The sequence below is a fragment of the Phyllostomus discolor genome, chromosome 2, assembly GCF_004126475.2.
Source record: "Phyllostomus discolor isolate MPI-MPIP mPhyDis1 chromosome 2, mPhyDis1.pri.v3, whole genome shotgun sequence".
Classification (NCBI taxonomy): Eukaryota; Metazoa; Chordata; class Mammalia; order Chiroptera; family Phyllostomidae; genus Phyllostomus; species Phyllostomus discolor.
The window spans coordinates 116617029-116634015 of NC_040904.2; the positions used below are offsets into that span (position 1 = coordinate 116617029).

At 40.5% G+C, this 16987-nt stretch overlaps 1 protein-coding gene across 1 annotated transcript in view; it reads right to left on the reverse strand.

Annotated features, from left to right (window-relative positions):
* Nucleotides 1–16769, reverse strand: part of PARP4 (poly(ADP-ribose) polymerase family member 4) — a 130067-nt gene extending 113298 nt beyond the window's left edge. Inside the window, 5 exon segments of the mRNA XM_028531896.2 lie at nucleotides 6535–6610; nucleotides 7530–7596; nucleotides 10871–11072; nucleotides 12789–12921; nucleotides 16643–16769. Coding sequence (XP_028387697.1) covers nucleotides 6535–6610; nucleotides 7530–7596; nucleotides 10871–11072; nucleotides 12789–12920 — 477 coding nt within the window. The 5' untranslated portion in view covers nucleotide 12921; nucleotides 16643–16769.
* Between the last annotated feature and the right edge of the window lie 218 nt (nucleotides 16770–16987).

The window sequence follows — 16987 nt, forward strand, 5'->3', positions numbered from 1 at the left end:
TTATAAAACTAGTACATGCTCATTTGGAGATATCATGCAGAAAATTCAAAAAGTTCAAAGAAAAAATAAAAAATAAACTGAAATCATAGTATAGATATATAACCACTATTAATATTTAGGTATATTTCACTCCTGTATTTTTACTATAGGTCTAGCTGTATATGTTTAAATGACACCAGTTTTCTTTTTTTTAAATATATTTTATTGATTATGCTTTTACAGTTGTCCCATTTCCCCCCTTCTCTCCCCTCCACCCTGTACCCCCCTCCCACCCACGTTTCCCCCCTTTAGTTCATGTCCATGTGTCATACTTATGAGTTCTTTAGCTTCAACATTTCCCGTACTATTCTTGCCCTCCCTGTATCTATTTTCAACCTACATTCTATGCTACTTATTCTCTATACCTTTTCCCCCTCTCTCCTCCTTCCACCCCCCTGCTGCTAACCCTCCATGTGCCCTCCATTTCTGTGGTTCTGTTCCTGTTCTAGTTGTTTACTTAGTTTCTTTTGGTTTTGCTTTAGGTGTGGTTGTTAATATTTGTGAGTTTGCTGTACTTTTACTATATGTCTTTTCTTTATCTTCTTTTCTTAGATAAGTCCCTTTAGCATTTCATAAAATAAGGGCTTGGTGATGATGAACTCCTTTAACTTGACCTTATCTGAAAGCACTTTATCTGCCCTTCCATTCTAAATGAGAGCTTTGCTGGATACAGCAATCTGGGATGTAGGTCCTTGTCTTTCATGACTTGGAATACTTCTTTCCAGTCCCTTCTTGCCTGTAAGGTCTCTTTTGAGAAATCAGCTGACAGTCTGATGGGAACTCCTTTGTAGGTTACTGTCCCCTCATCTCTTGCTGCTTCTAGGATTCTCTCCTTCATTTTTACCTTGGCTATTGTAATTATGATGTGCCTTGGTGTGTTTCTTCTTAGGTCCAACTTCTTTGGGGCTCTCTGAGCTTCTTGGATATCTTGGAAGACTGTTCTCTTTGCCAGATTGGGGAAGTTCTCCTTTATTATTTGTTCAAATATGTGCTCAATTTGTTGCTTTTCCCCTTCTGATTCTGGTGCCCCTATAATTCAGATATTGGAACATTTAAAGGTGTCCTGGATGCTCTTAAGCTTCTCCTCATTTTTTTGAATTCTTATTTCATCATGCTTTCCTGCTTGGTTAATTCTATCTTCCTTCTGGTCCACTTATTGTTTTGAGACTCAGATTCCTTCCTTTCACTATTGGCTCTCCTCTGTATATCTTCCTGCATCTCTTTTATGGTAACCTGCATCCTTTCATCTAACTTGCACCCAAAATCAAGCAATTCCGTGAGCTTTCTGATCACCAGTGTTTTGAACTGCGCATCTGATAGATTGCTATTTCTTGGTCGCTCAAAAGGATGAGTCCTGGGGGACTGATCTGCTCTGTTGAAAATATATTTTTCCCTGTCTCTCCTCCCTCCCCTCCCCGGGTCTGGTCGCTCTTCTTACGCTGGGGGGCGGAGCCTTAGGTGTTCACCGGGGCTGGGCACCCCAGTCGCTAGGTTGTAACGTTATATGTGGGGGCGGGGGCGGAAGCGGGGACGGGAGGGAACAATGGCGGTAGCTCCGTTCTCCTGGGCTCAGACCCTTCTCTGGGCTCCCGGGCTGCGAGTTCTGCCCTGGTCCACAATCGCTGCCCCTCTGGGTCTGCCAACCGCAGCTTGCGTACTCAGGGATCACCGCTGCGTTCTTGTGCCCCGGATGGCTGTCGCGCCAAACTTTCTCCGACCTCCTCGCGCCGCAGACCGGCGCCAGGCCCGCGCCCGCCCGGCTCGTCTTCTCCTACCAGTCCGGATGAACGCGTCTACTTCAATTTCTTCGCTGTCCGACTTCCATTCAGATAAATCCTCTGTCAGTTCTGGGTGTTAGTCTGTCTGTAAATTATTGTTGTTCTAATCGTGGTTGTGGGAGGAGGTACGGTGTGTCCACCTATTCCTCCATCTTACCGTAAATCCAGTTTTCTTTTTTTTAAAGTATAGTTTATTGATTATGCTTTCAGTTTTCCTAATTTCCCCTTTATCCCCCCTCCATTCTGCATCCGCCACCCTCAAGCATTTCCCCCCTTAGTTCACATTCATAGGTTGTACATGTAAGTTCCTTGACTTGTTTCCTATATCATTCTTAACCTCTCCCCATCTATTTTATGCCTACCAATTATGATTCTTATTCCCTGTACCTTCCCCCCTATTCTTCCCTCCCCTTCCCCACTGAAAACCCTCCATGTGATGTCCATTTCTCTAATTTTGTTTAAGTTCTAGTTGTTTGTTTAGTATTTGTTTTTGGTGGGGTTTTTTTTAGGTTCAGTTGTTGATAGTTGTGAGTTTATTATCATTTTACTGTGTTGTACATAGTTTTTGATCTTCTTCAATTTCTTAGATAAGTCCCTTTAACATTTCATATAATAAGGGCTTGGTGATGATGAACTCCTTTAACTTGACCTTCTCTGAGAAGCACTTTATTTGCCCTTCCATTCTAAATGAAAGCTTTGCTGGATAGAGTAATCTTGGATATAGGTCCTTGCCTTTCATGACTTGAAATACTTCTTTCCAGCCCCTTCTTGCCTGTAAGGTCTCTTTTGAGAAATGAGCTGAGAGTCTTATGGGAACTCCTTTGTAGGTAACTATCTCCTTTCCTCTTGCTGCTCTTAAGATTCTCTTTATCTTTAATCTTTAAACTTAATGATGATGTGCCTTGGTGTGTTCCTCTTTGGGCCCAACTTCTTTGGGACTCTCTGGGTTTCCTGAACTTCCTGGAAGTCTATTTCTTTCGCCAGATTGAGGAAATTTTCCTTTATTATTTGTCCAAATAAGTTTTCAATTTCTTGCTGTTGTTCTTCTCCTTCTGGCACCCATATAATTCAGATATTGGAACATTTAAAGTTGTCCCAGAGGTTCCTAAGCCTCTCTTCTTTTCTTTAAATTCTTGTTTCTTCATTCTGTTCCAGTTGGATGTTTACTTCTTCCTTTTGTTCCAAGTTGTTTATTTGAGTCCTGGTTTCCTTCCTGTCACTGTTGGTTCCCTGAATATCTTGCTTTATTTTACTCTGTATAGCCTTCATTTGTTCTTTCACTTTGCAACCAAGCTCAATCAGTTCTGTGAGCATCTTGATTACCAGGGTTTTCAACTCTCCATCAGATAGATTGGCTGTCTCCTTGTCACTTAGCTCTTTTTCTGGAATTTTGCTCTGTTCTTTCATGTGGGCCATATTTCTTTGTCTCAGCACTCCTGTTATGTTGTAAGGGGGTGTGGCCTTAGGTATTCACTAGGGCAGGGCAACCCTCCTTGCTGCGTTGTGGCACTGCCTGTGGGGGAGGGGCCAGAGAGGAAACAATGCAGCTCTCCTGCTCAGCTCTAGCCCACATTCCAACAAACTCTCTGTGAGACTAGGAGCTTCTCCTACTATGGCAATCCCCCTGCCATAGTCCACAGTCAGCTATGAGTCTCAGTTTTCCGTTCAGCCAGCCCTGCCCTCACAGTCCTCCACCTTGCCACAGGTTCTTTCTGTCTGCCCCTCTGCCCTGTCTCACTCCTACTGGATTGGTTGGTCTGGTTGCCTGTTTCTTTAATTCCTTGGTTATCAGAGTTCCATGCAGTTTGATTTTTCTGGTACTTCTGGTTGTTTATTGTTTTAAAATTGGTTGTTATCCTCCTTTTGGTTGTGTGAGGAAGTGAAGGGTTTCTACCTACGCCTCCATCTTGGCCAGAACTGCCTAAATCACAGGTGGCAGACAGAAGGCCTGCGAGCTGTATCCGGCCCTCCACCTTCTTTTATCCAGCCCAGCACTTAGTTTCTACTGATGGCAGTGCTGATCTCTCACTTAATTGTTAAGGAGTAGTTACATTTATACACTCCTAAAATTATATTCGGCCCTTTGAAAGCAACCATGAGGCTGATGTGGCCCCCGGTGAAAATAAGTTTAATACCCCTGCCCTAAATGATACCACTTTTTATATCTTCTTTAACACAGAGGGAATGTCATTTTCAAGTTACATTTTATTAAAATACAAAAAATATATAAATGGAGATCATTTTGAATGTTAAAGTTAATTTGCATTTGTGTGATGTGGGAGAAAAGTATTTTTATTTTTCTTTTAAATGAAAAGTATTGGAAATTCAAGATGGTATAAATACTTGTATCAAATCACTTAATATATCAGAAACTGTTAAAAACAGGGAGGGCCTTTATTTTTAATGTTCTATTATATTTTATACTATTTATACTTTATTACAAGCATGCATTACTTTTACAATAATTACAAACAATTACTTTTACACTAAAAATTAAACATTATATATTTTTTAAAGATTTTATTTATTTATTTTTAGGGAGGGAAGGGAGGGGGAGAGTGAGAGAGAGAGAGAGAGATACATCAATGTGCGGTTGCTGGGGGTTATGACCTGCAACCCAGGAATGTACCCTGGCTGGGAATCGAACCTGGGACACTTTGGTTCCCAGCCCGTGCTCAATCCACTGAGCTATGCCAGCCAGGGCATAAACATTATATTTTAAATGCAAAAATTTTCTTGACTGTTAAACATCAACTCATATATTAAGAAATATCGGGCCAAGATGGAGGCATAGGTGGATGCACTGTACCTCCATGCACAACCAAGATTGGAACAACAACAATTTAGAGGCAGAATAACATCCAGAACTGACAGAGAATTTATCTGAATGGAAGTTGGACAGCCAAGAAGTCAAAATAGACCCGTTCATCCACACCAGTAGGAGTGGCGGATATGAGCAGCCAGGTGCGGGTCACGGCAGGGACAGCAGAGAGAGTTGGGCACATAAGGCATTGAGAGAGCGGAAGGCATCTGGGGCACGCAAGATTGCAGCGGGTAGACCCTTAGAACACAAGCGGCAGCTGGCAGACCCAGTGAGGCAGCAATTGTGGAGCAGGGCAAAGCGCGCAACCCAGGATCCCAGAGAAGGGACTGAAATCCCATGGAGAACAGAGCAACTGCCACTGTTCCCTCTCGACCCTGCCCTCACATACAACGTCACAATCTAGTGACTGGGGTGCCTAGCCCTGGTGAACACCTAAGGCTCCACCCCTCACTGTAACAGGAGTGACCAGACCCCCCCCCAAAAAAAAGATTGAGAGTGAGATGGCTCAAACAGTAGAACAAATCAATGCCCCAAAGCTCATCCTTTTAAGCGACCGAGAGATAGCCAATCTATCAGATGCACAGTTCAAAACACTGGTGATCAGGAAGCTCACAGAATTTGTTGATTTTGGTCTCAAATTAGATGAACAAATGCAGGTTACTATAAAAGAAATGAAGGAAAATGCACAGGGAACCAATAGTGATGGGAAGGAAACTGGGACTCACAACAATAGAGTGGCCCAGAAGGAAGACAAAAACAACCAAACAGGAAAGAATGGAGAAATAAGAATTCAAAAAAAAATGGAGAAATAAGAATTCCCCTTCTCAGAAGGAGAAGCTTAGGAATGTCCAGGACATCTTTAAATGTTCCAACATCAGAATTATAGAGGTACCAGAAGGGGAAGAGGAAGAGCAACAGATTGAAAACATATTGGAACAAATAATAAAGGAGAATTTCCCCATTCTGGCAAAGGAAATAGACTTCCAGGAAGTCCAGGAAGCTCAGAGAGTCCCAAAGAAGTTGGACCCCAGAAGAAACACACCAAGGCACATCATAGTTACATTAGCCAAGGTAAAAATGAAGGAGAGAATCCTAGAAGCAGCAAGAGGAAAGGAGAGAGTTACCTACAAAGGAGTTCCCATTAGACTGTCAGCTGACTTCTCAGCTGAAAAGAGAGCTTACAGGCAAGAAGGGACTGGAAAGAAGTATTCCAAGTCATGAAAGACAAGGACCTACATCCCAGATTACTCTATCCAGCAAAGCTATCATTTAGAATGGAAGGGCAGATAAAGTGCTTCTCAGATAAGGTCAAGTTAAAGGAGTTCATCATCACCAAGCCCTTATTTTATGAAATGTTAAAGGGACTTATCTAAGAAAAGAAGATAAAGAAAAAACATGTATAGTAAAAAGACAGCAAACTCACAATTATTAACAACCACACCTAAAGCAAAACCAAAAGAAACTAAGCAAACAACTAGAACAGAAACAGAACCACAGAAATGGAGATCACATGGAGGGTTAACAACAGGGGAGTGGGAAGAGGAGAGATGGGGAAAAAGTACAGAGAATAAGTAGCATAGATTGTAGGTTGAAAATAGACAGGGGGAGGGTAAGAATAGTATGAGAAATGTAGAAGCTAAAGAACTTAAAAGTATGACACATGGATATGAACTAAAGGGGGGGATGTGGGTGGGGGAGGGTGTACAGGGTGGAGGGGAGTGAAGGGGGGAAATGAGACAACTGTAATAGCATAATCAATAAAATATATTAAAAAAAGAAATATCCTTTAGGATATGCATAATTTTTCAAAACAATGAGACAATTATCAAACAGGAAGAACAATTGCAAGACATTCAGACAGCCTTTTTTTCCAAATAGAAATCAAACTCTTACTTTTTCCAAGATGTCATACTTTGCAACTTCAAAATCTTGAGGAAAATGAGGAATTTCAACATTCTCAGTATAAAACCTGAAATTTGTACAATTAAAATTTTAATATTAAAATCAACTTTCAGACTAAACAGGATTTTCGTAAAATTTTTCTTGTACTTCTAACTCCATTCAAAATGCATTGTAAGGCCCTAATGCCTCCTTAGATATTGTAAAATTAGTTAAAAGATCTTGTGGAATGAGTTGGATTCCTCCTTTACATAATTCTAGAGCTCTGATGTCTGCATTGAATGGTGGGCATGGCACAAAGCACAAGCATAAAAGAAACAGTCCAGCATGTTGGACAAATCACAGCTCTTCACAGACAGGCAGCCTGTATTCACTCTGAGATGGACCCTTAGACACCATGTCACTCCAGACAGGCCCACACCTCTCTGCACTACAGTCAATTTCCCTTAAAAATAAAGGTGTCAGACTTCTCATCATTTGTATTTCTGATTTTGATACTTGTTCTCTCTTTTAGCATTAGTGTTAACAAGTAAAATAAGGCAAAATGTGATGCCTCTCTGACACTGCAGTCTTGGGTATGCATTAAGAAACCATTCAGAGCTTCAGACTCACATACTCCACTTGGAAGGTTATTATTATTTCCACTTTTAAAAATATCAGGAGGAAAATAAGGAACTCTCTCTAAATGCTATTCAGTAAGGTAACAGAATAAGCAGACAGCTCATATTTCATCTCCAGTGGTTTTTCTTTTTTCAAATCAATGTCACAATTACATCCAATCTCATAATACTGAAGATAAAAATAATTATCACTATACTAGTTGAAGTAAAACATCTTAAATAAATAAAAACTTAATAAGGAGTTTGAAAAGCAACAAAAATTAAAATACTACCAAAAATACTGCTATACTAATAGTATTTTAATACTGTGCTTGAGGTTTGTAAAACATTTTGCAAACTGTCCAGTTTTAGTGACCAGAAGTAGATTACTTAGCAAGTTTCATGATGCTCTCTGTCTCTGTGGCATTATCCAGGCATAGCTTGTCTGTTTTCACATCTAGAATTAAAACAAACAAAACACTTGTTTACTACTCAAAGTTTTATTAAAATTGGCTAATAATAAATGCTTGAACTGTTAAGATTCTTGAATGTGGGGCATATTTGCCATGTTATTCTATCTTTTTAAAGTGTTCTTAGACTTCCATCCAAGATGAGGGTATAAGTAGATATGCTTTGCTTCCTCACACAACCAATTTGAAAACAAAAAACAACCAGAACTGGCAGAAAATTGAACTGTATGGGGAATCCAACAACTAAGGAGTTAAAGAAACATTCATCCAGACTGGTAGAAGGAGTGGAGACAGGCAGCCAGGACAGCGAAGACACAGGGCAAGGTGGCAGCTGGGAAACCAGGTAGGCAAAGCAGCAGCTGGTGTGCTAGGCAGTACCACATTCATGTGGTGAGAAACTGGGAGGAACAACTGGGGAGCAAGACAGACTGTGCAACCCAGAGTTCCAGTGCAGGGAAATAAGGCCTCAAAATCTCTGTAAAAACCTATGGGGGTTGTAGCAGTGTGAGAAACTCCCAGCCTCACAGGAGAGTCAGTTGGAGGGAACCTTTGGGTCCTAGAACCTACACAAATCCACCCACTTGGGAATCAGCACCAGAAGGGTCCAATTCGCCTCAGTGTAGTGGGGGAAGTGAGTGAAAGCAGGAAGAGAGCCCAGCAAGTGGTATTGTTCCTTCTCAGACCTCTCCCCTACATATAGCATCACAACATAGCAAAGTGGGTTGCCCTACCATGGGGGATGCCTATGGCTCCGCCTCATAGAATGTAACAAGTACACTGAGACAAAGAAATATGGCCCAAACGAAAGAACATATCAAAACTCCAGAAAAAGAGCTAAGTAACAAGAAGATAGACATCAGATGTAGAGTTCAAAAACTGGTAATCGGAATGCTCACAGAAATGATTGAGTAGAGATACAAAATTAAGGAAAAAGTGAAGGCTATACAAAGTGAAATAAAGACAAATATACAGGAAACCAGCAGTGAAGGGAAGGAAACCGGGACTCAAATCAATGATTTGAAGCAGAAGGGGAAATAAACATTCAGCCAGAACAGAATGAAGAAACGAGAATTCAAAAAAATGAGGAGAGGCTTAGGAACCCTTGGGACAACTTTATACATTCTAACATCTGAATCATAGGGGTGCCAGAAGGAGAAAAGAAAGAGTAAGAAATTGAAAACTTATCTGGACAAATAAGCAGGAGAACTTCCCTAATCTGGAAAAGAAAATAGACAGCAGGTCCAGGAAGCTCAGAAAGTCCCAAAGAAGTTGGATCCAAGAAGAAAAACACCAAGACACATCATAATTAAATTACCCAAGATTAAAGATAAGGACAGAATCTTAAAAGCAACAAGAGAAAACAAGGGAGTTAGCTACAAAGGAGTTCCTATAAGGCTATCAGCTGATTTCTCAAAAGAAACCTAGCAGGGAAGAAAGAGCTAGAAAGAAGTATTCCAAGTCATGAAAGGCAAGGACCTACACCCAAGATTACTCTATCCAGCAAAGCTATCATTTAGAATGGAAGGGCAGATAAAGTGCTTCTCAGATAAGGTCATGTTAAAGGAGTTCATCACCATCAAGCCCTTATTATATGAAATGTTAAAGGGACTTGTCTAAGAAAAAGAAGATGACTGAAAATATGCACAGCAAAATGACAACTAACTCAGAACTATCAGCAAATGAACCTAAGAACAACAACAAAAGCAAACTAAGCAAACAGGAACAGAACCACAGAAATGGAGATCACATGGAGGGTTATCAATGGGGAAGGGGAGGGAAGAGAATGAGGGGAAAGGTACAGAGAATAAGAAGCATAAATGGTGGGTATAAAATAAACAGAAAGATGTTAAGGATACCATAGGAAATGGAGAAGCCAAAGAACTCATGTGTATGAACCATGAACATGAACTAAGGGTTGGGAGGAGTACTGGAAGAATGGGGATGCAGGGTGGAGGCTGATAAAGGGGAGGAAAAAAATGGGACAACTGTAATAGCATAATCCATAAAATATACTTAAAAATAAAAATAAAAAAATAAAAGTGTTCTTAAATTAGCTAAAGTTATTGGTGATTTAATATTAACACAAGTGGGAAAGGAGGATGGTAGTTAAAAGACAGTGAGAACATACCATTATTCTATTTTAATAGCCATATGAGGAGAATTGCCATGTAATTTGCATTATGTGAAATTCACTGATAAGCATACAATTTCAAATGGCATTTTTCTCTTCAGAAAATAATGGTGAGCATAGTTATGAAATGCATTTCTAGCACAACACAGGATCAGAATGAGTCCCTGAGTGCCATCAGCTCACACACGTGTTCCAGATTGGAGGAGGGAAATTCAGTGATCCTATGTAAGGCTGAGCAATGTTTGCTTCATACTTTTCTTGTAGAATAGTATCACTATCTAGAGCATTATGATAGAGAGGATTAACTCTTCTAATGTGAGAATTTCTTTTTAGTTTTAATTATGCTACCTACATTTCAAAAGTCATCAGTATATTTTCAGTAATTCTGGATCTGACTATATTATTCTGGATGCTGAAAAATTTTTTCAGTGTAAAAGGAATTTATCATTCTACCTTTTTGTTTCAGCTATAATTTTCTGAGACAGCAAGATAGTCTGATGACAGCATTTTTGGACAAACATTTGTCTAAAGAGGCCAAACCACACCCAAACACTTAAGATGTCTACTTTTACAAATAATACAATTAATATAATACCAGATGATATTTAACATATCATGTGCTTATTGGTATTTATCAGAACTGCTTGACTTGAACGTGTCTCATGAGGGGTGCATTTCTCTATGTCCAAAGGCTTTCTTCTCAGCCAGATTCCAAAATAAAATCTGGGTTTATAAAGGAGACATGCTGCTTTGGGAGACATCATCTTTTGGAAAGAACCTCTTTAGCCAATCCTGGTAATAAAATTTGCAGTCATTAAGTTTTGATGATAATTTTTTAACACAGAGGTTCTTCCTCTTCCTAGTTAAAATTACACATCAAGTTTACTAGACTATTAGTCTTTTTTGTAGTCATTTTGATTCTGATCACACTAGAATGGATATGGACAAATCTATTTCTATAGCTAAAGAAGTCTTTGTCCTTCACTATTTGCTGCCCATTTTCCTGAGACAACAAGAAGCCTAATTTTTTACGTAGTATTTCTGAACCATGCTTTGTCTATATCTTTGACAAACCAAAATGTTTACTATAACACCTATAATACAATGAGTAATTGATATGAAATGCTTACCAGAACTGCTTGCCTCTTGACAAGGAGGTGGTGTGCTGTCCAGTGACTTGTTAGGGTTGTAATCCTTTACGTCCAAGAGTCTCCTTTCTTTGATAGATTCCCATATAAAATCCAGGTTTGCAATGTGGATATGGTGCTTTTGGATAGAGTTCAGTTGGTACTGACTCAGAATATCAGCACTGTCTAAGATTACATGTGTACACTAAGAAGAATAGAATCAATTCATTATGTGTTAGTAAAAGCAAAATTTACATGGTTTTGTACCTGTGATTTTCACCCATGAAAAGTCTTGTTGGAAGGTAATTTGTAACAATTTCTCCCAGATTTCTAAAACTCTTATAAATAGTAGAATTAATTGTTACATTAAAGTTAAAAAAAATCAAGTTTTTAAAGAGTATAGATATGGATGTACCATGACTAATTAACCATCCTAGAGGTCATTTCCAAATTTTCACTCCTCTAAACAATGTGCTGAATATCTTCATATACAGTTTTTTGTACAACCTATTTTTTCCTTAGGAGTGGAATAGGAGGTTTAAAGGGTATTCATTATTATTTATTTTAATTTGTTAATTTGCAATTTTATTAACTTATTTAAAAGTAAGTAGTATATGTATATGTACATTGTAGACTATGCAGAAAGTAAAATTATAATAATAAGTTAACTTATTCCCCACCATTTCTCCAGGTTCCTCTTCCCAGAGGCACCTGCTGTAGCTTGTTCTCAGCTATGCTTGCAAAGCTATCCTACATAGGTAACACACATACAAGTACACAGCCCACTTGTAGCCATAGATAGCAGCATACTAAACACTGCTTTTCCACTTGACAACTTATTTTGGAGATCATTCCTCATCATTACATACTGTGCTAACTCTTTCATTACAATAGCTGGTACACACATTTCAAATGTTTATAGATACTGGCAAAGCAACTGCTGAAAAGGTCGCAGTCTATATGTGAGAGACTCTAAAAGTGAGAGCCCGTGTTAATATTCTCTGTGCAGAAGGCACACTGAGAGGGTATAAGGGACATGAACTATTATTCATCATTTATAAAAATGGTAAGACAAGTCAGTGAGAAAAGTTGTATAATGGAAGTACAGACAATTCTGCCTTACCTGGAGGAAAACAGGGCCATTCCATATCTAATATTCATGGGCAAACTACCAAATGCTAGAAAAGCACCCAGCATCCAGCCAGAGTTGACTGTGCTTCATGGAACAAACTCGGCCCCCGTAAGCAAGCCCAGGGTTCTGGTCCAGGAAGGGACAGCCCCCTCAGCCTGCTAACACAGGGAAGAGTATGCACAGGGCAGGACATGCACTTGCATGCCACCTAAAGACTTTGAACTACAATTTTTACTTCTTATGATGAGGTGGTTAAAACAGAGCAGGGAAGCCATTTTTCTATATCTAATCTGCTAGGCCTACAGTTTAAGAAAGAAGGTAGCTTCCTTCCACCTTTAAATAAACAAAGAGTACAAAGATCAGTTTACAACACATGTTTTTTTTCTGTTCCCTAGGAGCAACCCTTATGGGTGTCATTCCAGTGTTGACATACTGGAGAGTGATAGCCGTGCTTCTGGCAAACGCTGCACATTCTAACTTTTCTCCTTTAAGAACAGATTTGGCTGGTCTGATATTACCTCTATGGATGTCATTGGCTATGCTCTAATGATACCAGATTCACAGGGCAAGTAGGTTTGCCTACAGCTCACAGGAACAGGAGAAGATGGGACTGGGTGGCCTTCCCTGTTCTGTCTTTTTCCAGCCCAGATTCTTCGTTAGCCATGTCACTCCCCTGTCTTTGTTGACTTCCTACTGTCAGTTGTCTCTGTCTACTCTTCTCACCACCACCTGCACTCCCCTCAGGCACAATGCCTATCAGAGAAGAGTTCTTAGGAAACTTGCAAATACCTGAGGATTTAATAAAAAGGAAACATTTCCACCATTTTCCTTAATGTCAGTTTGTAGCTTTTTCTTCTGTTGACGAGGTAAGTGCTTGACTTTCAAACAGAAGGTACAATTTGCAAAGACTCCCAAAGTCATCCTGTAGGAAAAGAAGTTTCAACTCATAGCTTTTAAGAATTTTCTTTTCAATGAACATAAATGTCAATGACTTTAAAATTGTTCTACATGCAAACTGTGGGAAAGTTGGGCATTATTTTAAAGAAAGAGAGATTACAATCATGTTATAATCACAAAAGTTGAATATTACCTGTGTTTGCAATATATATTTTGGTTTTAGAATCATTTCTAGCTTTTATGTCTGATATTATGACACCAGAAAATCCTTTTTTATAGACTCAATTTACATTTAAAAAAATATGACAGATTTCAGTTACAAATCAAATATAATTTAAGAATACAGAAGCATAGCCCTGGCTGGCGTAGCTCAGTGGATTGAGTACAGGCTGCGAACCAAAGTGTCACAGGTTCAATTCCCAGTCAGGGTACATGCCTGGGTTGCAGGCCATGACCCCCAGCAACCGCACATTGATGTTTCTCTCTCTTTCTCTCTCTCTCTCTCTCCCCCTCCCTTCCCTCTATAAAAATAAATAAATAAAATCTTAAAAAAGAATACAGAAGCATTAAAAAATGTGAAAAATAAATAAAGAAGCATTAGTTTCTAAATTCAACATTAACATTATGATAATGTTATAGTAATAGTGAAACCATGGATTTTTTAAAAAGGTTTTATTTATTTATTTTTAGACAGAGGGTAAGGGAGTGAGAAAGAGAGAGAGAAACACATCAGTGTGTGGTTGCCTCTCACACGCCCCCTATTGGGGACCTGACCTGCAACCCAGGCATGTGCCCTGACTGGGAATTGAACTGGTGACCCTATGCTTCAAAGTCTGGTGCTCAATCCACTGAGCAACACCAGCCAGGGAAAACCATGGATTTTTATATGTAAGTCTTATATAAATTCAAAGAGACATTAGTTAATTTGGGTTTCTCATAAGCCATTCTAGAGATAAATTGAATAATTAGTAATAAAAACATACAACTTACAGTCAAATGGAAATATATGTATATATATTTAAAGTTAATTTCTTTTACCTTTACACATATAGAATGACTTCTAAGAAAAAAGCATATTTTTGAATTGAATGAAATATTATGTGTATGTTACAATAAACTAATTAAATGGTGAGATATTGTATTTAATTCACAATAGTTATTTGTCGGTTTTTAAAAACTGAAACCATTTCTAACAGGTGGGGTTTGGTGAAAAGTAGTTCTTGGGTCTGATATTCATTTAAAGAAGGTTAGTAAGGAATTTCCTCGTAAGACAACTAGGCCTGCCATCTGCAAGGGTGCCTACCAGGAGCAGTCCCCTGAGGACATGGTTACAACTTGTGTTCCTCCTACTCCTCCTGCCTGAAAGGTTCTGTTCTCCCAAGCGGACTAGAACCCTCACTATTGTCCCTTTACCTGAGCAATGTGCCCATTCCTCAAGGCCCTACAAGCCATCAATATGCAGACAACACCTAATTTAGGACAAAATGCCCATTGTCTCCCAAATGGTCATACCTCATACGTGCCAAGTCCCCAGTCTAGGGCTCCCCTTGTTCCCCTCTTGGAGATGGCTGCTGTGTCCAGCTGGCTGCTACCCTTAATTTCTCCCCACTTTGGGGATATCCCTTCAGCCATCAGTATCATGTCATCACTGCCCCTAAATACAGCTGGAATCTATCCTTGTTCTCCATTTCCAATGCCACTGGGGCCCATGTCCCATCAGTAAAGTCCTGACTCCTCTCCCCACTTCTGCTCCTCTCTGCCTCTAATCTCTTCTCCATGCTGTAGCTTGTGTAAACATTTTTAAAAGTATTTTTATTTTATATTTTTAAGATTTTATTTATTTATTTTTAGAGAGAAGGGAAGGGAGGGAGAAAGAGAGGGAGAGAATTGTCAATGATGTGCAGGAGAAACATTGATCAGTAGCACATCCCCAACAGTGGACCCAGCCTGCAACCCAGGCACATGCCCTGACTGGGAATTGAGCCAGTGGCCCTTCAGTTTGCAGGCTGGCACCCAATCCACTGAGCCACACTAGCCAGGCACTTTTTTTTATTCCATTTCAAATGAAATTCAAATTTCTTATGGTTCAAGGCCTAGCCTCTCTTCCCAGCCTCATCCTGCACACCACTCTCATTCTGCCCTGGCCACATTGGCTTTTTCTTCAGGTTGGCAACAACCTTAAACCTAGTCCTCAGGGCCTTCACACATGCTGTTCCTTCTTGCTGGGACTCTTTCCCCCTACACTCACCCCACACTTGTATATCCCACCCAGGACCTAGTAGGCACTTTTCAACAAATGAACATATTAAGAGTTCACTTTTTCTTTCCTTATGTGATGTAGTTAAACTGAAGTTGCTTGACTTCAACCTTTCCGTAGCATTAATATTTATAAATTTCATATGTGTTGTCTTTTACATTCCAAATGATTCATAATTATCATGTTTGGTAGATGAGAGATGATAATACTGTGAAAGATATTAGACCATCCTATTCAGATTAACCTATTTTGCTTTTAAACTCTGACAGTTAAAGATCAAAGAACAAATGAACAAAACACCAAAACTCTCCACTAAATCTTTAGCAATTTCCAGAACAGTCTCTAAGCTGGAAGAAGCCAGCTGCCCAGCTCCACCTCTTCAGATAAGTGTGTCTGTCTTCCAGCCATCAGACCCTGGCTTAGGGACACAGCCCCAGGGTCCAGGTTCAGGGTCCTGGTTCTCAGCCTCCCTTTCACAAATTCTGGCAACTCCATCCAGAAACCATGACAGCAGTTGGGAGCCTCCTCTGGAACCCTCAGGCTCTGATCCAGGTCCCCTGCGGATGGGGCCTCCCCAATACCCCCAGCAGGCAGTTGTAGTCACACAAATCCCTAGTACCGCTGGCTGTTCTCTTAACTCTTGTCAGCTTCTCCAGGAGTGCAGATTCCATGCAAGTGCTGTGTCTTTTTTATCTTTATATCCCTAGGCTCTGGGCTATACAATAAGCATTCAATAAGTGCTAGGGCACACAGCAGGCATTCAATAAATGCTTGCTTACTAAAAATTCACTCATCCATTAAAGCCTAGGATTACAGAAGGGGCTTCTGAAACTATTTGCATATTTGGACCCAAATGGCATCAATTCTGTACATCCCTAAGGGGACTATTGAACCCCTTAAAAGTAAGGCCACCCACTCTTGTGCTTCTCCAACTGGGGCGGCACACAGACAGGAACTTGTAAGTGCTCACTGAATACACGCTCAAGTCAGTGCACTGAAAGGGTCTGCAACATGCACATACTCAGAGTGAATTTCTCCCTTATTCTAACGCCACATTCAATAGATCTTCACGTTTACTGTCATTCTGTAACCCAGAGTGGAAAGGCTGAACACTGGGCAGAGCCCTGCTTTTCTAGAAGCTGAGACTGAAGGAATCCGCCCCAGCAGGGATTACTGATCTAATTACCAGGTTTTTGACTTTGGACTTCAACTGATATTATGTGTTCCTATCACATACAGTGTGCCCAATTATTCACGGTATTCCCTGATTGTCCACTAAAATCCTGGACTTTTGCAAAAGTTTGCTTTGAAACTCAAATTTCATAAGACACACATGCTGTTGTGCTCGTCGGAAACAAGAAATGCGGATCCCAAGTGCGATCTCCAAGTTCCGGGAGACCCGGGCCTGAGCCCAGTGCCCAAGACTGTCCCCGTCTTCCAGATCGCAACCCAGGCTGCCAACTCAGGACACCCCGCGGCGCCCACTCACCTGCCAAAGGGTCAGGCTGTTCCAGATGCCTTCGGACTCTGGGGTCTTCGCCTCTGGGCGCTTCCGAGCTCCCGACTCCCCTCCACGGAAGACTGTAGCGGGGCAGAAGAGACCTCGGAGCCCCGCCCCTGCCCCGCCAGGCCTCCTTCCGTGCGCAAGGTCCTTGTTCCTTGCTGCAAGGTCGCGGCTGCGCAGGCCCTCCTTCTCCTCCCCGACCAGTCCCAAGGTTAAGGTTTGTTTGGTTGGGTTTTTTTTTTTTTTTTTTTCTGTTTCAGCTTCCAGGTCCGATTTGGCCCCTGGAGGGGTGACTTCAAAGTTGGAATTTGAGACGTGGGTGCTGCCATT